This window comes from Lates calcarifer, linkage group LG20 (assembly GCF_001640805.2).
Source record: "Lates calcarifer isolate ASB-BC8 linkage group LG20, TLL_Latcal_v3, whole genome shotgun sequence".
Taxonomy (NCBI): Eukaryota; Metazoa; Chordata; class Actinopteri; family Centropomidae; genus Lates; species Lates calcarifer.
The window spans coordinates 17,066,458-17,088,957 of NC_066852.1; the positions used below are offsets into that span (position 1 = coordinate 17,066,458).

The window sequence follows — 22,500 nt, forward strand, 5'->3', positions numbered from 1 at the left end:
AACGAGGCAAAGAGTGACACTCACCTCTGGCCTGTTCTGGGCGAACACTCCTATGAACTGGTTAGGATTGGGCTGGCAGCCTTGGTGCAGCAGGCCTGAACCTAGGTGCTCGGCCCGGGCCGTCACCTACGGAGAGTGGGAAGATGGAACAGCGGCTGAAGGGACCAGGTGGAACAAAACCAAAAAAATACTGAGTGAGTTTTCCAAGAAAATGAGGCACATAATGTGACATTAAAGTCAGTTTCATGGGAAATATACAGCAAAGGGCAGGAATTTTTCTTAGTGATCAGTGAGTTGCTTAGTGAGTCCGATGTTATTTTGTAATTTTGGTGAATAGAGTGAAACTTGTAAAAAAAGGGAAATCCATCTTTGTCATAGTATGGGGTTTATTTTTCACCATGCTTCAGCTATAAAACACAATAACAAAGGTCATCTGACCAATTTTAAGCTCATTTTGGAAACATCCACAGTTTCATCCTGAGAAGAATGCACAGTTGTCTAATATGTAAACCGTTGAATTGTTGAAATCTCATTTCTCAAGTTACCGTGATTATGACATCAGACATTGGAGAAAACAGTTTATATTACCATGCTTAGACAGCAAAGAAAGTTGCATAATGACTTTCACATGTTAATGTTTTTCTGGTGAAAGCCTTGCACATTATTTTCCAATCTGAATTGTGGATAAATGGCGTATTGTTTAAATTACAGAGAGAGATGTCTTCTCCCTGAATAGGACTATAAACAAGTCCAGACATAATATGGCTTTCCTGGGAAAAAGAAAGGAAAAAAAAAAACCCTTCCACCCACCATCTCTTGTACAACAAAAACATGATGTCATTGATAAATGTTGAAGGTGGCGTAATCCACTTCTGGTACAGCCTTAAGGTTTGCTTTGCAGTATATTTCCACCTCACTAAATAAAATTTCCTGTCAACCACCATCGCTCCTGTGATGACTCTCCAAAACATGTCAGGTTATCTCCCATGCTCAGAGATTTTTTGGAACCTGAAACTGCTTAAAAGGACATGGGAAGTTTTCAGCTGCTGTAGGAGCTGTCAGAGATTACTTACATATTAACATATTAACATACACTCCACCAGATGTTGGAAAACAAATAAACAAATGAAACAACACATCAACACAGAACAATTTATTTATAAAGGCAGATAAATGTTGGCTGATGTCCACAATTGCCTTAATAGTCAGCCTGAGAAACAGACTGACACATAGGAGAAACATTAACAATCCCATGTGTGCCAGCTCTGATAGAAATGTCCCAAGGTCAACTGATTCCTCCCTGGTGCTACAGCTGAAATCAGCCAGCATTCTATATTACACATGAGCAGGAGTGTGTGGTTAATATTAAAGATGACACATTTAGATTTCATTTTCAAATATACAGAACTGGCCATCAACACTGAGTAGTGACCAATAGTAATAGGGAGCTGATCATTTTCCAAAAGATCACATTTCCCAACACAAGTGATTGATATTACATTTCAGTAACGCAGTAACGTCAGCAGTGTCTGTACTGCCTACGAACTCTTTTGGAGGAGGTCAACAAATATTGATGTTTTATCCCTCCCTTTTTTAAAAAAGATCTCTCTCTCTCTATAGAGAGAGAGAGAGAGAGAGAGAAAGACATATATATATATATATATATATATATATATATATATATATATAGAGAGAGAGAGAGAGAGAGAGAGAGAAAGAGAGTAATAGATTATCATTGACCCCATACGTGTCCTCTATGATACTCTGAGCTGATGCCATCAGGGATCGGTTTTACTGCCTGTCTGTAAAACAAATAGAAGCAACTTTGGTTTTATTCCAGAAGCCATTACACTAAGAAATGGTCAGTTTATAGACTAATTAAGGCACTTGAAAATTAAGTGTTGGGTATTGTTGGCCAGCTAAGGATTGACCGCTGCCATTAATGTGTGTGTATTTCAGCTCTTTCTAACATAGTCATATTTGTATTTTTAGATTGTTTCTATCATATTTAGGAGAGGCTGTTATTAGCTGTAACAAAGCCAACAAAAGCACCTCTGCAAAGCAGCAATGCAGCTTTCATGTGTCATGACTATTGGTACAGCAGAGAAAGGCAATTGATTTATGACAGTAGCCATGTAGGAAGACAGTGATCTGACAACCTACATGTCTATGACTTCTCAACATATATCCATATATGTTCATTTTTGCAGACTGCAGTTCTCTGTGGTTTAGTTGCTAGGAAGACTGGATGCCACAAAGCCTCACAAGCTGCAAACTACACAACAATAGTTGTGACAGTGCTGACTTACACAGCTTCCTAAATGGGCTGTACAGGTTAATTTACAGCTCATCAAACGTTATCACAGCGATAACGATGACTGATAACGATGTTTATGACAAAGTAATGATATATAATGTCAATGAGAGAGATCTTAAAGTAATTCACAAATACAAAAGTCATATTTTGCTCTGTTGCCAGTCTAGAAGGTATTAAGAAGCTCTCGTCTGTAGTAGTTTTCACATGCTCCACATCTCTTTTTAGAGGTTACTCCTCTTGTAAGGTTCATTCTACTCTCAGCTAGGACTGCACCTGTTGTTGTTACAAGGAGATAAGGAGAAGATAAGATGTCGCCTGAGTGGCACTAACCTCTCTGTAGGACATCCATTTGTAAGGCTGGTTAGGAAGCCGCGAGCCTAAGCAAGGTCCATCACCTGTTGGAGACACAGTGAGACATTAGGCAAGTTTTAGCGTCTGAAAGAAATTGTTTATAAATATATCGTAAAACTTATATGACAGTCAATAAAGTACCACACTTTAAAATATATGATCAAAACACTGTTAACAGCCCTGAGTCTTAAATGCGAAGATGACAGCAAACAGATCAGAGAAATCTCTATGTCACCAAAAGGAGGGGATCTTATACTAAAAACACTGTCATTTTGAAGGGTATCCAATTCATTTGACTAACTCAAACTGCTGAAGTCTCTGGATTTTGTCTCCCATCAGGGACACTGGAGGAATGTTAGGAAGGGATCGTTTAATGGCCAGAGCAGGTGTGGCTGGAGCACTATTAGGCAGAAATATCTCTGCATTGTGAGTCAGTCACTTAGTCACTTAAACTCCCTGGCTGCGAGCCCTGACACTGTTACCGTTAGCAACGATGGCCATCACCTTGGCAACCAGATGACTCCTTTTACATCCAGCAGCAGCAATATGATTGGAGGTTTTATGGTCAGACCACAGGTTTGTCAGACTATAAGCTATCTCTGTCTGCAATGTGTGTAATATGGTCCACCAGGAAAACAAACGTACAGGATTACAGTGTGTGTGTTTCTGTGTGTGTCTGTAGTCTTTTGTTAATACGTCTAACACACTGTAAGCACATTGTCATTTTACTCAAGGTAAAACAGGGAGAGCTATGTTTCCTCAAGGCTGAATACTCCCATGAGGTCTTGTGAGTACCCCTATGGCTGAGACTCATGAGAGCTGTAGTTGTTACTCACATTAGCATTTTAGAACTACAAACTCCCAAACCATTGTTTCATAATCGGAGACACAAATATGATTTTACAAAGTGAGGTGGACGTGACCTCATGCCCTGCAAATGAGTGTGTTTGTTTCCATATTTGTGTCTATGAATAATAGCATGTGTGTGTGTGTGTGTGTGTGTGTGTGTGTGTGTGTGTGTGTCTATTGTGTGTACAACTGTATAGTGTATGTCTATTTGTATCTACAAATTCGTACCTCATTGTGTGTGTGTATCTTACATTGGCTTTGTTGAGTCTTGATTACTATCTTCATATATTCTATTATTATCTCATTTTTAATTGGCATGTGACATCTATCTATTTTTGCCTGGACACTTATGAAAGTGTAGTGTATAGTGTAAAGCTGCCAACGTCTGGTGGATCAGACTAGTTGGAAAAGACAGCAGGTGTATCTGCATGATTAAGAGTGGGGACATCTGTCTGTCACAATCTACCCACCAGATATGTGGAGGCCTCTCTGGAAGACCTCGTACATGGTCCTGGCGTCGTCATGATAATGAGTCAGCAGCTTGGACCTGTCGCCCATCATGGACCTGCGACCTCCGTCTTCATGCTGATGCAAAGAGAGAAAGAGAGAGAGACAAAGACATGGTGTAACACCATAAATCATTTTCACAACTTTCTCTAGACTCTGGAGGTGTTGGTATCAAAATGAAAAACTAAATTTGGAGGAAAAAAACAAGATCCAATTCTTCTCCATCATAAAGGCTGTGTTTAATAGATACTAAAGCCTGAGGGAGACTATGTAGAAAATTGTTTATCTTGTTCTTTGAATAATAATCCATCTCTTTTGTCATCTCAGAAATGCATCTAAAAAACATCTGAGCTTCTCAGTTGAACAGAGTTTTGTTTTCGCTCCCCCGTCTGTATACTGCTGATGCATTCCAAGTGATTAGAGCTAATTCTCATGAAGACAAAGAAAAGTTGAAGCACATTCCTTTGTTTAAATGAGTCATTTAGGCTGAAATGATTTGTAGCCTGGCATGTAAGGAAACTCATAACACATCACTGACCACAAATCCTGAGTGTGTGTGTGTGTCTTAACATGCATGCCAGTGTTTGTATTGTAGTACAGTCTGTACTTGTCAGATACACACTCATCCCATTCAGTACAGACAGTCCACATCACTATTTCATACACCTTTACTAAGAAAAAAAAATCCCCTCATGGCCACAAAAAGCCTTTCAAAGGAGTTTCACATTGACTACAAATGCTGCCGGCCTTACCTGTCGTTAGGAAGGCACAGGGTTGTGGTGCGTATGTGTGAAAACAAGCACATGAGTTTGGTTTGGTCGGGATGGTGGTTAAGGTAAACCAGGAGAGAGGCTGAATCGAGGCCATGTTATGAACCATTGCTGGCTCAGCGATGCAGAGTTCAGAGGTCACACAGATAAGCAGGCTTGCATGTGTGTTTTAGTTTTTTTCTTTTCTTGTCTTTGTGGCTGTCACTTTCTCACACACACATGTCTGGGTGTGTCAAGTACATAGGTTTTGTAAAAAAAAACAAAAAAAAAACAACTTAAAAAAATATGCCTGATCTTTGATTGATAAACAATAATAGGATTGCTTTATGAGAATGCTGTAATTACACACTGTCACCTGTAAATCAAAAGAAAAAGAAAAAAGAAATACGTCATGGTGGTGTCTGCAGGTCTTCCTCTAGGCTGATATATTGTCCTAACAAGTTCCACCAGTACTTTAGAACAGCCTGTAGCCTGACAGGTAAAATCCAGGATACACACACACACACACAAAAAAAAAAAAAAAAACAAAACCCCAAAGCACTCCTGCTCATGTAGCTTATTGCTCTGAGTGCATGATAACAATTAAAGGTGACCTAAATGAGGGTATCAGCATTTTTTATTATTAACTCAGAGCCTCTCTCATCTGGATTTTGGTGGCTTGACAGTAAGAGAGTGCTGTTTAGACAGAGTTTAGTGAGTAAATCAAACATCAACTTGAAAAAAGCGGGACTCTAGGTATTCCTCGTGTTGTGGAGCCCTACATCTGTTCACATTATCGAGACTTGTCCTCTTAAAAGCAAGTTCCGCTGAGGTCAATCTTTACATTTTACGGTGAAGACATGTTTTGAGGTTAGGGTAAGGTTTAGGTTTAGGTTAAGGTTAGGTTAAGGGTTAGGGTTAGGCAAGTGGTGGTTATGGTTAGGGTTAGGGTAAGTCTCTAGGAAATTAATGTAAAACTATGTAACGTCCCCTGAAGTCATGGAGACAAAACTGTGTGTGTGTGTGTGTGTGTGTGTGCTTCATCTTACCGGCACCTCCTCAGACTGGTGCAGCAGGCTGCAGGGTGGCTTGATGGGGCGGGGTCTGGTGGCCAGCCAGTACGCCAGCACGGCGGTCAGAGCGCCAATGCCCACCAGCGTGGACGTTGGCAGGGAGCGGAAGAACTGGCCAATGTCGTCCATCTCCGGTATCCTCAGGCCGCTCATCATCTCCTGGGCCTGCATCTTCTCCATCAGGGTGGAACTCAGCTCTGCAGGTGAAGATGGACAGTCATTTGGTTAGATGTCTATGGTTATCCTGGCAAGGTTGAATCAAGGGCAACTGGATTTAGTTGTACTAATACTTAAAGATGTTTAACCTTTCATGAAAGAGGCTGCTTCTGCTCTAATAAGGATTTATTTTGGGTTAAATACCTGGGGCTCCCCACCAGCCAGTCAGAACTGAAGAAGCCTCTATGTGTCATGTATGTGTATGTGACCATGTAAAACATTTAAATATTTCAGCCTCATTAACAAAACCATCCTCAGAACATTTACTGTAATTTCTTAGGGGGAGCTTAAAAATCAATACATGGAGGAATAATTGTCGCTTTTAATCACAGCTTTTATACATCTTGGCATGATCAGTCAATATCTAATCAATACCTTATTGAGCTAAATCAGGGGCGCCTTGGGGAGGTGTTTAAATAACTGCTGTGATGTGATCTTCTACTGTTGAAGAATAGAAATAATCTGAAAATACACGTTCATTATCTCTCCAGGGATTCAATCCTAAATTCATTCAATTCTGCGAGCGGATGATATTAAAAACCACAGAATGCAAACTATGCCGTCTGGTCAGTAATCTTACAGTTTCCAAGAAAACCACACATCCAGTGTCCTCACAGTTGTGTTTTGGGGCTTCAAAGACAAAGAAGAAGAAGAAAAAGAAGAAGAAGAATTGGGACTGAAACAGACAAAACCACAGTCTGGCACCTGACACTGGACTGCAGCGGTATGCAAAATGAAAAATGTGAAAATGTGACAAACAGCCCACAATTCCTGGTATAAAAAACTGTCACAGCCAATAAACCCTGAATCTAAATCAAACTCTCCTCTTCCTCCATATAATGTGTTTTTTTTTCTCTTCCAGCAATGCACTCTTAATACTTTTAGATGTTAGAACCACTTCTGCTGCAAAGGACATGATGAAAGATTTTAAATGTTTCAAAAAACATAAAGGTATGGTCGGACATCACAAGCACACTTTACCTCATGACATCTGACATTTGAGGGCAATGAAAAAAAAGTGTTGTGCAGGAAGTGGTAAAGAACGCTCACTACCACTTCCACATTAAGTGTGTGTGAACAGGCCTGCCCAGCTGCAAACACATATCTAACATGCATTTGAGCAAAACTAGACCCTCCTACAAATTCTCACAGTTGCTCCTCCACCCATCTGACCTTAAACACATCATTTATGTTTCAAAAAAAGAGTGAATGAGGGGTGTTCCCGCGCATTCCTGCTCTTACTGTAACACTGCAAATGACAGATAGAACTAGATAAAACACACACACGCTGCTCACTAAAGCTCAGCCTCCGCTTTTCTCTCTCTCACACACACACACACACACGCCGTGACATGCATAATTCAACCGAAGGGGAGGCTGACTGCAGAGCTGACTGGAGGGTTTCCTTCCCTCCCCCGGGGGAAATGAGTCAGAGACAGCACACCACCTGACCAAAACGAATGGCCTTGGGGCACTGCTGCAGTTCACTGCCAATCAGAATCACTTCCTGTCTGCTCACTCTCTCTCTCTCACTCTCTTTCTCTCTCTCTCTCTAACACACAAGCACATGCGCAGAGCTACAGACACCAATAGAGAGAGGCTGATATAAATATCTGAGGCTGTGGGAACGTTGACTTCCTCATTCACCTGTTATTTTGAGGACACGCACTATTTTCTTCACTACTACTTTACTAAAGGGGAAGCTGAATCATATGAACCTGCAGTGTGGGGGTGAGAGCAGGTTTCACAAAGCCAGATGCATGAGTTTCAAAACTAAAAAAAAAAAAAAGTAATGCAAGAGCAATTCACGCAACAAGACAAAAAACACAGACTCTTTCTGACTTTCTAGATCTAATGAAGGCGATGTATAAATGGGTTGAGTTAACAGTGTAAGTTGTGCTGGTGATGAACTGAAACATTTACTTTTTGTCACATTTTTTCACATTGCATCCCCTTTTTGGACAGGGAATAAATTGTTTTTTTTTTTGGTCAGCGTGGAAATTTGAAGTGGGCCTGCTGATCTTGGCTGCATATGCCTGACATTATCTTGGTCTGGAGTCAAGAGAGCAGACCCCTCCAAAATGTTTTGACCTAACATGGTCAAATGTTTCTAGTTGTTTCAAAGTTGTGTGCTTCTTTACATCCTGAATGACTCAACTACAATGCTGGTAAAATATGTTATATTTCATCAAAACAAAGTCACCAGATACTGTAGCTTTATGGACTTAAACCTTTTGATATTCATGAGTAGCAGCACACACGTTTTTCCCCCTGATGCTCAGTTTAGTTTCTAGATGACACCACCACAAAAATCCACATACACAAATACACACGCGTTATCAGCACATCAGTGGTCATCTTCTACAGTCATTTTGTAAAGTGGACACATGATGGTGCATTTACATACGGTGACACAACTATTGCTCATCTCTTCCTCTGCTTTGTTTCGAGTCAAAAGCACAGTACCTTCATCTACTGTACAGTGAATTCCCTGATGTAGCTTTCCCCAAACCTACTCGTGCTCCAATGGGCTTGAGTCAACTCAACTCAACTTTCAGTTAATACAGAAACTATCACCTGGAACTGAGAAACCACAATATGACAAATCCCCTCTGATGTGTCTAAAAACGGTACTGTGCCTTTAACACTGCAGGACTCCCTGCTTCTTTTTATTTTTTATTGTATCGATCAGATATTTCCTCTTTTTCTATTGTCCCCTCTTTTTTTCACTGCTGTTCTGGTAATCGTATTGGGGAATTAGAGCAACTTGAGTGCTGGGAAATGTTGAACATGAGAGTAAATACTAGAAACCACTTAATGTTTCTGAACTAAACAAAACTTTTAGTTGGCATCTGTATGGAAGCTAAAGCAGTTACAATGTCAGACTTAATTCCGGGAGCAAATGTCCTGCTCTGTTGAGTACACACAGAGTTGCCCACTGAGCACAGCTGGACTCTGTCCAACAATTAGATTTAATTACCATGAATGGAAAACACAATCTGGCACAACTTCAAGTAGAAACTCTTGAGAAATTTTAGTTTGGATTGCAAGATATGGTCGATGAGGAACAATTCTGTTTATGCACACGTTAAATAAAAAAGATACAACATGTTGATCAGTTAGCTTTAGTGGTAATGAAAGGCATGTTCTTCAGGTTGAACAGAGGTGACCACATCCTGACTCCAGCACTGTGCTTAGAGGAATAGTTTGATATTTCGGGAATTATGCTTATTCACTTTCAGGCAACAAGTTAGATGAGTTAGCTTAGTTTAACATGACTGAAAACAGCCTGACTCTGTTAACATGTTATACACTGATCCTTTCTCAGGAGAAGTGAGTAACACTGATAATCTAGTCACACTGCTGGGAATCTGTGAGTCCTGGCATTCGTCTAGATGTTACTTGACATGTACCACCCCCTACACATTGTTGTAGACCAAGCCGGGACAGGGCGCCTCACCACAACACTGCAAAAAGTCAGAGCTCAAGCTCAGAAATGGTTCAAGGAATGTGACAAAGAGCCCAAGGTGTTGACTTGGCCTCCAAATTCCCCCAGATCCCAATCTGTTCCAGCATCAGTGGGATGCGCCAGAACAAGCCAGATCTATGGAGGTCCCACCCAGCAACCCACAGGACCCAGAGGATATGCTGCCAATGTCTGTGCCAGAGCTGTTTCGGCGGCACATGGGGGACCTACACAATGTTATGCAGAGGGGTTTAATGTTGTGGCTGATCCACTGGTTGCCTGGAAACTGCTCAAAGCCAAGAAATAGTCAAAGACAAATGATAAAACACATGTTTTAACATGTCAGTTTTTCTGCATATTAAACAAACCACTGGTGAGCTTTTGAGGTGATAGTAGGTGGGTTTTGTTAACATTTGATCCCCATTCCCCATTTTGAGTCGCAGTAAACATCGTCGTAGACATTAGAGTGGTATCAATCCTCTCATTTAACTGTCCACTAGAGTGAAAATTAGCATATTTCCCAAAATGCCAAACCATTACCCTTTAATAAAGACTGATAATGATCTTCTTGACTAACTCTTGGATAGAAAACTAATGAGAGAATTTTTCCAAAAATCTTGAACTACTCCTTTAAAAGAAGAATTTGATGAATGCAGTAGCTTTTATACAATAAAAACTGAAAAAAACAGCAGTGAGAATGAAAAAAGTTAATCAATTTCTGACTGTGTTGCTGTAATGAAGAAATTCCTTACGGATGAGCTCAATGTGGTTGAGCTGCTTTGACGTGACATTCAGATTGGATTGATTTGCACGGAGCCAACGAACGTTACCACAGCATACGCTTTATTTTCCACATTACAGTACATATCCTACAGTCCATATTGTATTGTTCCATATTCCAGTGCTGCTGTTGTATCTGAACAGTTCTGATGGGACGATCGATGGCAAAAGCACCGGCCAGCTGGGCAGCACACCACAACACACGCAGACAAGATGATTTCCATGTCAACAAACAAACCTGTTATCAAACACAGGCCAACATCAACAAAAACCACCATGCTTACTTCCTTTGATATCAAACCATAACTCTGACCTCATCTACAACTGTGCACTTCATCTCACCAGTGACCTGATTATAAACGTTGGGTGCACTACCGGATGATAAATGTGTTCAGTCTTTATGACGATCACCTCTGAGATTATTTTGAAGCTTTTATGTTTAACAGCAGACAACTAGTAAGATAGTCAAGTCCAAATTTTGCCACACACACACACAGATGTCCCTACAGAGAGCACTGAATGGCTAAATGAGGATGCTGTAAATTAAGGTCAAAATATTTCAGATACACCTGGTGCAATTTTGATCAAACCTGGATGAGCAACACATTTTGACACTGATGTTTGTTCTGTTCTCTGACATTGTAAATGTTGGTCAAAGACCATAGCCACAGCACTGGCCCAAACTGAGATTATACTTGAAGGCACAGAGTACGTTGTCACTGACTGACCATGACAGATGATATGTTTATTTACTTGCTTTGTCTGCTTGTTTGCCTGCACGCTCGACTGATTCTGTCATCAAAGTCCGAATGTTCCCTCTAAACCTCTCTGCATCGCCGCAAGAGCATTTAGATCAGGAGCGGGCTGTTTAGGTTAGACGACATAAACACATCTCGCTGCGTGTGCTCTGTGTTGTTCTCAGTGGCTAAACGTGGCCTGGCTGCAGCGATGACCGAACCACGGTGGATTAGTTGGCGTTTGAAAAGAGGCAGAGGAGGGGGAACGGTGCTCAACCAGCTCTAAATATAGACAGACTCCATAACCCACTGACACTGCTGCGGAAGATATAGCTGGAATAGAGGAGGCTATTGAGAGGGAGAGAGTGCAGCTGGTTACTAAAACATTACCGCACATAAACACACACACACACATACACGGACACACACTCCATCTCAGAGACAGAGGATGAGAACATGAGAATAAAGGGATGGGCCAGGGAGTGCTGGAGGCAAATGTAGTGGTAGTGATAATACTAACAATACTACTACTATGAGGCTAGATGCTGATTTTGCATTCATTTATCATGTTGTGATGAGGCAGATAAACAACTTTAACACACAAAATTAAAGCAGTCTTTTTGTTAAAGTAATAATCAAAGGGACTGAAAAACAATTGTAAAAAGGCAGGATTTAAAAGTGGTGGTAGATGGGGAAGACCTGACAGTGAACATTAATATAGGAGTATTGTTTTAAACAAACAGCCCAGACATAGTACTAGAAATACAAGTCACATCAATGCAAAAGCAATAAAGTCAACTCACAGCTGACAAAAACTGACAGCTCTGCTGGAAAAAAAATGATAAACCTGAAGTTCCTGACTGATGTTGGAGATGGAAAAAATGATTCTTTTTTTGACTTGAAGTGGTTGTGTATACACAAACAAAGCTGCTGATCTGGTTCTTAGAGTCACTGACATTAAGTTTTATGTTGAATTTTACTGATGTTATTTGCTCTAGTGTCTGCTGTGGAGCAACCGGAGAGAATCCTGCTGTTCTGTAAGTGTACATAATGTGTAAAATGATCCTACAAGATCTCATATTCTTACAAAAACCCACTTCTTTGTTGCTGACCGCTGCAAAGCGATGCTACATGCAGGACTGATATGGGCACAAAACACGTACTTTGCAAATGATCCACATCTGCTGACTCATAATTGGACACCCGCTACTGGCACCTGCTTGCAGAGGAACAGGCTCTCATGTGGAGCCTCCAGGGTTAAAAGACCCAGCGACTGCTACAGTACAGACATGCCAGCACGCCACATCTCCCTGCCCCGGAAATAGCGCGACAGCAGCAGGAGACTCGTAGCCTGCCAGACACCTAATTGGCCTCCGGGAGAGATGCAAACATCCAACTGCCCGCCATTGTTCTTTTGATGTCTTTGTTCTGCTCTCTGTATTTTCCTATCTGACTGCTGATAAGGGGAAAAAAGTTTCCTTATAATGTAAAATATAAAACACAAGAACAAAACAGAAAAGAAAATGTAGAGAGCAGAATCTGACCTGCACAGATCGTGACCTGAACGCCAACCTCTGATGACTCACTTAAACTTCCAACTGTACTCTTCACTGAAAATGTTGCCTCTTAAAACTTGAAACATGATGTCAGACTGTAGAGAGACAGAGCAGGGTTGAGTGCTGAGTGTGAAGCAGTGAAAGGTTTTAAGAATCAATTAGCTCTCTTTTAAAGTATATATTTCTGGACACAAAACGCTGTAACGTGACGAAAAACCTGTCAGATTCAACAGTTTCCTCTAAGAACTGCAGTCTTTTTCTTCTCTATAATTTAACTGACAACTGGTATCTTTCACTCAAAGTGACTCTAAGGTGAACTCACTGCACACTGTCCACAAACCTCCAGCCCCCTGAAGGCCATGTCTATGTTCACAGTCATGTTATGCTACACGTTCTCACTCCCACCTCATCACATATATGCTTGGTCAAGACCTATTGGAGTCCCTTTTTAACACACTGGGTACCATTTTAGCCTCATTTTTCAGCGTGCAGGGTACGCTACAGCATTATTTAGCTTTTTATGGTTATGATTACGCACTCATAGCACTTGGTTAAGGTTAGGGAGAGACTGTGGTGTGGTTTAACACAGAAAAGGTTCACAGCGACTTCAAAACCATAATGCGCTCTTGCTCCATGTAAAGCAAACCGTTTGCTTGACTCATGCATCAACTTTCAACCCAGCAGAGAGAGCACTGGAAGTCTCTCAGTCTACCCTGCACGCCTGAAAGCCAAGCATCCATATGTGATGACTTGGGAATGAGAGTGTGTTCCTTACAGACAAGTTGTCTTTTTTTGATAGAACAGATTTCTCACTAAGAGGACAAAATAAAGTGCACTATCTGAGATCTGGTCAGTAGCTGAGATGAGGCTGCGTGCTTAAATTTGCATAATTATTTGCACAATACTTTTGGATAAACAGGGTCATTTTCCCAGCTGGTTCCACCTCCTCTGCACTACGGCCTATGGCTGTCTGGTGTTCAACTCTCTGCACTGTAGTGACCTAAATAACTCACCCCAGGGACACACACAGGTCTTGAAGTCCATCCCCGTTGCCTCCTACAAAGATTGTTGCTTCAGCTGGTGTGACAGAGGGACAGCAGGGCAGCAGTATCCCCATCAGCAACAACAGTGACCTTTATCAGCATGTGAACCCGAAGACCTCGGAGTTTAATTTTGTGAAATGAAGAGCACATCACGCCATGAAGATTGAGTTATCTTCATCGTTCCTGCAGCGGACATTCTGTTGCGTTTACAGCTCAGGCATTTAGCTGATGGGCTTTGCAAATGAATGTGCAGTTAGGGCTGGCATCTTGCTCAAGGATGAGGGATTGTTGATGTGGACTCAAGATGCAGTCCTACAGTTTACAGGACAAGCTCTCTAACTACCAATAGACCCCAGTCCTTCAGTGTAATCTAGAAGTTTACTGTAAGTGAAGAACTGCTGCATAAACTGCCAAAGCCCTCTCTCAAATACATCTGCCAACTCCTCTTTTCAAAGGCAGTTGAGTCTATAAAATGTTTTTTTGCCTATGATTTCCCAAGATTTCACTTAAGATACACAGTCACAACATATCGTATCAGAGAGACGTGATCAGTACCAGCTGACATCGAAACCTAACCTGAAGTGAGTTCTATCACGACAGTGAGAAGCCTAATTTATGTAACAAGACAGAATCAGGAGTCAGTGAAAATGTAGGAAACACAGATGAATGAAAACCTAATAAAATTTTGATGCAGCGTTTAGAGGGAACATCAGTTGACATACACTTGGCTGGAAAGCTTGACAGATGTGAACAGTCAAACAATGCACTGGTGGGGGGACATAAAACAAACTGTATCGTATCTATTACAAAACATTAAGTGTACATACTGTGTATGAACAGCTGGGTTAAAAAAATAAACTCTTATACTCTTGTGCTAAAGGATATCTGGGTATAGGATATAGGCCTTTATGTTTAAGTCCAGGTAAATATTTGAACTATAAAGTGGTTGAGAAAAAAGGAAGTGAAATCTTTACAGCTTTAAATACCCACCCAAAAGATGGTTAACATAGATGAGTTCAGCTACAATGTATGAGTCTGAACATCTTGAAATCTATCAGCTCACACAAAAGCCTGAATATGCGCTTGGATATACTGAGGTGTACAATGTCCACCAAATTAATTTCAGTATGAATGAAACTTGACTTGAAGATGAATTACAAGGAGCAATAATACATTTCCAGCTGCATCCACTCACATAAAAGGCAAAATGTGCTCATGAAGCGGCAGTATTCAGGGAATTTGACCGACTTTACACACGTCACATTAACATTCCCACAAATGGCTCGTTTAGAGCGCCTCTGAATAGTCGCTTCCCTGAGGAGTTGTGAAAGGTTGGAGGAACGCACTGCCATAAATTTGAAGGCGTCCCAAGGCAACGCTGCTTGTTATTCAGTCCATTTAAACAATAACGTGAGTAAAGTCAGCCAAAATATTGAATCGTGGAACCCAGCTCCTCCTCTGTGATTTTAATTCACCTGTACGTGAGGACTCTGTCTCCACTTAGAAAAAGATTTTGGTGCAGTGTGAGCACTGCAAGCTATGCAGGGGTAAGGGGTTATGAATGGGCCCAGCTAGACTTCCTGTGACCTCTGAGGCTTAAAGTGGAGGAAACGCAACCCTCAAGTCCCGCCCCATCTGAACATCCGAGGGCCGTCACTAATGATTAAAGTCCAGCGTGGGGAGATTACAGCCTATTAGCACAGAGATGGATGACCAGTAGTAACCTCACTACTGCATTCTATTTAAAGACATCCTGCTCGGCTTTCTTTTATTCTTTAAATGCTTTTTTTTTGTATAGTGTTTTACCGCTTCACTCACATCAGTGCATTGCAGCTTTGTTTCTTTTCTTGCCTTTCTATTTTAAACCATTAATGCTTAATCATGCCTGCACAGCACCTCACTATCTTTTAAACCACACTGCCTTATCTCTCTCTGTCCCACTCCTCTACCCAGACCCACAGGACCTCCAGGAGTCAAAACCACTACTTCTTCCTGTCACTGTCACTGAGGGACAACTGTACAGACACTGTAACATCCCATGCACATAAAACAGGCCTTCATCGTGCTTAACTGAGATGCAGCACAACAGGTAATTATCATTCATAAAATAAATTGGAAAATGATACAAGCTGCAGAGGGAGTTGAGCAGGAGGAATTGCTACAAATAAAATTAAAAATGCAGCACTGAAGTAACATTGAAAGGAGACATACAGAGCAAGCAAAAGAAAAATCAAATCAGGCAACTGACTAACTGCACTGCAGAAGGGTTAAAGCAGCTGTGGTCTAGGCAGCGGCACTTACAAAGGCGTCGGAGGCAGTCAGGCAGCCGGTGAGATGTGCTCAGTGTCTGTGTATATGTGTGTATATGTCTGTGCGTAGTGTGTCAAGGGGCCCTGGGCGGATATCACATTGCCCTGTGCAAACTAGTGATTACCTTCCCATTGCCACCGGCCAGATTAAGCTGAGGCAAGCAAGAGGAAGGCAGCGAGAAGCGTTTTGGCCTAGTTTGGGCCCGGCTGGCCTCCGTATCACACCACCCTCAGCTCGACAGACGCTGCGCGCTCTCCCTCTCAACCACACCCACACCCGCCCCTCCCTTCCTCCCTCCACCACTCTCTCTCTCTCTCTCTCTCTCTCTTTCCCTCTCAGTCCCCACCTAAACATGCCATCCTCATCTTCACCAAACGATAAAGATACCCATGCTGCTGGCACGATGACACACAATGTTCTGTACGCACACTGTCAATATTTGCACATCTAAACAAATCATACACCTTAACACTAAGTGAGGCTGCTGACAGATTGATTTGACTGTCAAAGTGAGAGGGAAGGCAGGTTCCACAACACAATTTTTTCAGGGTTATGGGATCATTTTACGGGTAGACAAAGGAAAGACAATACATTACATATCACAAATATCTGACCTTTTTCCCTTTGATTGTGCAATACTGAAAATTCCATTTGAAAAGGAAAACCACTTTAGTTAAATTGTTCAACACTGTGCATGTGCATCCTGTCATGGGTCTTCTTTGTTGGCATTGCCTCATTTTAAAGGATATGAATGAAAAAAGGCTGGAAGCCACCAGGCTAAAGGCCACATCTCACTGCTTCCGGGTGCAATATTTCTTTCTCCACTGAATTATAATTAAAGATTGGGCTTTTGAGGTTTTTTTTTCCATTTTTATGAGGGCCTTTTATCAGCAGGCTTGTGTAAAAAACTTCAAACCCCATCGTGACTGAAGGATTTCATCCAAAAGGAGCAGGACTATAAAGCAAACAAGGACAACAATGCACATTACTTGGAAGACCAATCTATAAGAGGACTGCTTGGGTACGTAAGAGGCAGACAGACCTGGTTCAGCACTTTAGGCTGGACCATTACTGCCCAGCATCCCACAATATGAGGAAGAGGATGCACTGAATGCTGAGACAGCAATAAGCCACTCAGAGAGGGAAACCAGCCCTGTGTATCTGAGAGCGCCCAGATCGGCTCCTTACCGCTGATTACATCAGGGCTGAGAATTAGATGCAATGCGTATGTAAAGTCGATTTTAATAACCACTGTGACATGTGAGTTCTACCTAAATACAGCTTACTGCATTTGCCGAACGTGCCAGACATTCATTGTGCAGCAGGAAAGACTTAACACTCAACATTTATCCTGTCACACTGCGCAAACATTTTCACAATCCCTCTCCCTCCCACCTTCACTCTTGTTACAGTTCCCGTTCAATTAAAACACAGTGGCAGCCAAAAAGTTGCAGGCAACAGGTCGTACTTAAGAGTCATACAGATACAGTCATTATTCCTCTACTATATTTGAATAGTAAAGTGACATTGGTTGGTTGGTTTTTTGCCAAAGGGCTGGGCAAAGGCACCAGCATCACTTTAATTAAATATTGAGGATGGGAAAAGAATAGGTTTACACACTGTGTAGAGCTGCACTAGATGGTGATTAAAATGAATTATTTATACTGAGGAGCAGCAGGGTGCTGGGATGTGATGCCGGGTTAAAGGTGTCACGGATCTCCCCAAGGGGCCCTTTCTGGCTTCACTGTAGTGTATATTTTCCAGCCGAACAATTCGGTCTGTTTTAAACAGTTTTTGGGCCTCAGTTCTGATTGGCCGCAGCAGTTATTAAATATGCAACACCTGCAACCCTGTAACGGCAAATTTTAATATTAATGCGCCAACCAAAACCCCAACTGTTAGTGGTTTGTTCGTCACTTAGCAACCATGCGGTGCAGCTGCTGCTCAAACCTATGCTCTTTTAAACGATTAAACCAAGGAGTATTCACCTTTAAAATGTAGTAATCTGCCACCATGACCCATTAAAAAAAACAGTTTCTATCATGACACGTCTCATAAAAGCAATCCATCTGGCTATTTCGCCTTGCAACGCCTCTCATCTGGTATTTAACATTAACTACTGCACAACACAGGCTGAAAAGGATCCGTTTGGATAAATAGCTAAGTAAAGTGGGATGGAGGGTGGTGGTGGGGGCTGGGTGGAGGTAGTAGTGGTGATGGTGGTGTCGGTTACAGCGGAGCACGCTGTGCTCTCTAGTTTGCCGGTAGGCCGCAGGATTTCAGCACCCCCTCTCCCCTGGACAGCTCCGTCCAATCGGCTGCGCCCATTCGAAGCGCGTCATCCTTCCTCATCCTTCCTCATCATCCTCCCTCCTTCCATCACCGAGGCATGGCGGAGGGCACATCACAGACACAAAAAACGCTGAGTTTCACAACCGGCTTCCTGGTCCTACTGATGTGTTACATTTTTAAATAAAAACACAGACGGTGAATATTTGTGCAGCTTCCTTTTAGGTAGAAACGAGAAGAGGTTTTTGAGGGAGGCAGAATGCCCTGAGAGATGTGCGCTAATAGGGGTTTTAAGTGACGTATGTCCGGTTTCTACGCACAATGTCACACGACCTTAGCATCAGGCCGGCCTCAAATGCACACGTTTTCATCTAATCTGTCTTTTAGTGAAAACAATCCACTGTTTAACGGTCGGATTTTCAACGTAAAAACACACATTCACCGAGAGAGAGAATCCAATCACTGATCTGCAGAATGTGACCCACATGCAATTGAGCCGCATGGCAGCCTGTCCACTACCTGATTAGAGGTAAATCCAACCTGAAAGCATCCCTCGGTGTTGCCACCCCAAAACCTCCCCCACGAGCTCTAATGTAGAAATTCAACCGCTGTGGCTGAGGCTGCAGCCCGCACACACCGGGGATGTTACACGCTCCCCGTCGAGGTGGAGCCCATTTAGCTGCACGTGTAGTCTTGAGGTGAAATTTTTTTTTTAAAAATGTCACCGGCGTCATTACGGCTCGGGCAATAAAAAAAAGCGTCGACTGCAGCAACAGCGATTAAACACTCGACGAAGTGAGAGGGGGAAAACACCACAGCCCTTGAAAAATGAAAAAGCCGGCAATGGATGACACACAATGCGAGACAGGTGCATCGCCTTTAGCCCGAGCAACAGCGATGCTAAAGCATTTGAATGAATGAAATAAACAAATAAACAAATTCCAGCAACTCACCTAAAATAATCCAGAGCGACCCAGAGACCAGAACGAATGCGAGCATGTCTTTCTCATTGAGTCAGCTGTCCCTCCGGTGCAGGAGCGGCTCAGAACTGCAGCATCGACTGCAGCAAGTCGCCGACAATCTGTGAGATTAAGGAGGAGGAGGGTGGGGGGGCGACAATATATCTGAGACGTACCACAGTGGGAGAGCCCGAGCTGGGGGATGGCGGGGTCCAGCTGTGGGGAAGAGGGGGAGGAGGTTTAAACTGTGCAGCTTTCGCCTGAAAAAACGGAATGTGTTGACTGAAGAAACAAGACCCTCGGCGGCCTACTGAAGCATCCTTCCTCCTGGTGGACGTTCCACCTTCACCCTAGTTGGCTGATGCGCAATGGCAGACACCCCTGCTGAAATTAAAGGGCTTGTAGGTCGAATGGGAGATGCGATTTACGGCAAGGTTATTGGGGATAAAATGTGTATTCTGGATGCTATTCTACAGACCTAGTCCTCTCTTATTTCTCATATTTATTGTGAAATAATCATGAAAGTTGTGCCTTAAATTCATGATAGAATTTAGGCTTTCACGTGTATATTTTTCAGATTATAAACATGCAGCTAAACAGCTAAACTGACAGTAGGTCAAACACATCTTTTGGTAAATTCGTAGTTTGTTTTTTTTAGATATTGATTTATTTCAAGAGGACCTTTGGTGCATCACACCATGCAGCCTACACGTCCCTGCAGCTGAGTGACACAGAGTAACTTTGCATCACGGTCACGTGGTACAAGAAGACACTCCCAGTGAACTAAAGTAACCTTGAGAAAGGCTGCTAGAGTGACTGAGGCATTGGAGGGTAGTGACAACATGGATGAGACACATGAAGACACATAAATGCAGTTTAAAATTACCGCATATTTAGGTGGGAAGCAGCAGGGAAATCACCGTGTGGCTCTCTGGTACTTCTGTGGTTACTTTTACTGTGAGTACATTTTTCATCCTGTTATCTCAAGCACCTTCAGACTGATAGGTGCCTGCAGCACTAGTGATTTTGGTGTGAACTGGCTCTTACTATTATGTGATCCTTCTGTCTGTGAAATTAATAAACAAAATGTCATCCAGTAATTTAAAAAAAACCCCAATATTTTAATGCCTCAGGTGCAACAACAAGCAGATCTGTATGAATACTTAATATTTAAAACATGCCGTAAGACATATCTATCTTATATTTGTCCTAGCTATTAATTAAAACTGCGTCTCTAGTAGTGATCAACATGTTAACTGTCTTATTGTGTGTATGTCATGTGACTGACCTTAAATGGGGTACTTCTCACAACGTTTAATTTGTCACTTGCAGCAGTGCCACTCTCCAACTCCCCGCTCTCCTTCTTCTTCTTCTCCTCTGTTTCCACTGAAGAGAAAAGAGACAAGACGAGAGGCAAAGCCTGACCCCGCACACCGAGACAGATGGTCAAAATGTTCATTGATGGAGCAAGAAGTCAGAGTGGTCAAACAGAAATTCAAGCAATTACAAATTACAAACTGGGAACAACTTTTAATCTCAGTGTGAGATGTAAATCTTAACTAACTTACCTGTGGTCTGCCAGCGGGACACCGGAGAGAGAGTAAATGTGAGGGGTTTTAGGTGAGGAGCTGAAAGGCACTGAACTCGATCATTTAGTTTATTTATTTTGCAAGGTGATCAAAGTACACAAGAGAAAAAAAATCTGCTGAGCAAAAAAAGCCCTACTCAGTGTGTAAGACATTACACTGTAAAAATCTCAAATGTTATCACATTTTCACAGATATGGGAGGTTGGGATAAAGGTCAGGGGTCAAAAGGGATAAATAACAGCGATTAAGTTTGCATGTCCTTTTTCTGACAGGATGGCCATAAATTGGGGATTCCTCATGTTTTCGGGTCAAAATGTCATTTTCTTGCATAAAACATGTCTTTGATATGGGGCAAGTAAAATAAATATTGTAATTAATTTAACTTCTCAGTGTCTACACCAAATTTTATAGCAATCCATTCCAAATTTGATGATATTTCACCAATAATCATTAATGTCAGCCCCATGGTAGCACCACAGGAAATATCAGAGGATCACCAAAGACATTAGGCTTCATCCTCTGGGCACCATGAATGTCTGCAGAAAATTTCATGCCAATACATAAAACAGTTATTGAGCTTATTACCCAAAGTGGATTACAGTGGTGAACCGACTGACAGACAAAGAATGGAGGTACCAAATGATGACGTTAAAATACTGATGCTTCTATTTACAAGCTCACAAAGTATATAAGCAATCAAACAGAAAGTAAAGGATATTTGGAAAAACAATTTAAATGCATGACTGGAGGAGAGAATGTGAAGACAAATGGCATCATAAAATCAGCTGAGAGGATAAAAAGATTTCCAATAGTGCTGAGAGGGCAAATATCCTGCAAAAAAAAACAAAACAAAAGAAAAACAAAACAAAAAAAAACCTACTGTATCTATGTAAAAACCAGCTGAGGGTAAGAGATTAAGATAAAATGATGATGCTGGCATGACTGTAAAAGGAATGAACATTTATAGGTTGTATTTTTATGTGAAGGAAAAACAAACACATTCCTGTATGCCTCTGATTTTTTATGCTACCATATGTTTGAGATGTTTTTACAACTCTGAAGATAAGATACAGACAACACAAGCATGACAACACTTTGACCCAGTGACTGTCTCCCAGGGCGGGTAACGTAATGATTAACCATGTTTTCATACCAACTCAGGGAGCTAATTAAATTCCTTTGAATGCACCAATCAAATGTGATACTGTTACACAATGTAACTTCAGTGATTTAAGGCGACCTAAAAAAAAAAAAAAAAAAAAAACTCAAAGAAATGATAAGCTCATAAAAAAACCCCTTGTCATTACTTGAGAGGTTAGTGCAAGAACAGTGATTTGCCATCTTGGGTGGTTTCATTTAAACTGCTTGAGGCCCAAATTCAATAATTCAAGGGCAAAGACTGGAAAAATCTGAAAAAAAATTGTCCTAAATGTATGTGACAGAACTTTGCTTTTTCTTTGCCCGCCTCCCATTTATATCTCACACCTCCTCTGATCTGTTGAAGGGGCCAGATTCTGAAGTTAGGAAGCACTAGACTTAACTGCCAGACTGAATATTACAACTTGACCAGCTACAGTTGCAGAATTAGTAGGTTCACTTTTAAAACTTCTTAGTTTCTAAAACTTGCCTTAAGTTTTAAAATGCAGACCTTTTACTGAGGATGGAGTATGTTTACTCATATTAATCAAATGATTTCAGCACTTTTCACAC

The 22,500-nt window shown here is 41.7% G+C and overlaps 2 protein-coding genes across 6 annotated transcripts in view; one reads left to right on the plus strand and one right to left on the minus strand.

Annotated features, from left to right (window-relative positions):
• acsl6 (acyl-CoA synthetase long chain family member 6) overlaps window positions 1–21,200 on the minus strand; it is a 39,870-nt gene extending 18,670 nt beyond the window's left edge. Inside the window, exons 1-7 of one of the 5 annotated variants that reach the window (XM_051078813.1) lie at window positions 20,771–21,200; window positions 20,491–20,588; window positions 19,197–19,324; window positions 5,823–6,043; window positions 3,988–4,102; window positions 2,648–2,712; window positions 25–126 (exon numbers count right to left, since the gene is read on the minus strand). In XM_051078813.1, the coding sequence (XP_050934770.1) occupies window positions 25–126; window positions 2,648–2,712; window positions 3,988–4,102; window positions 5,823–6,043; window positions 19,197–19,242 (549 nt within the window). In that variant the 5' untranslated portion in view covers window positions 19,243–19,324; window positions 20,491–20,588; window positions 20,771–21,200. Of the gene's footprint in view, window positions 1–24; window positions 127–2,647; window positions 2,713–3,987; window positions 4,103–5,822; window positions 6,044–15,945; window positions 16,085–19,196; window positions 19,419–20,490; window positions 20,623–20,770 lie in introns of those variants that run through there. The other 4 variants (XM_051078811.1, XM_018691607.2, XM_051078812.1 and 1 more) reach the window with 4 other exon arrangements.
• irf1b (interferon regulatory factor 1b) overlaps window positions 1–22,500 on the plus strand; it is a 323,207-nt gene that overhangs the window by 291,937 nt on the left and 8,770 nt on the right. The window lies entirely within an intron of this gene.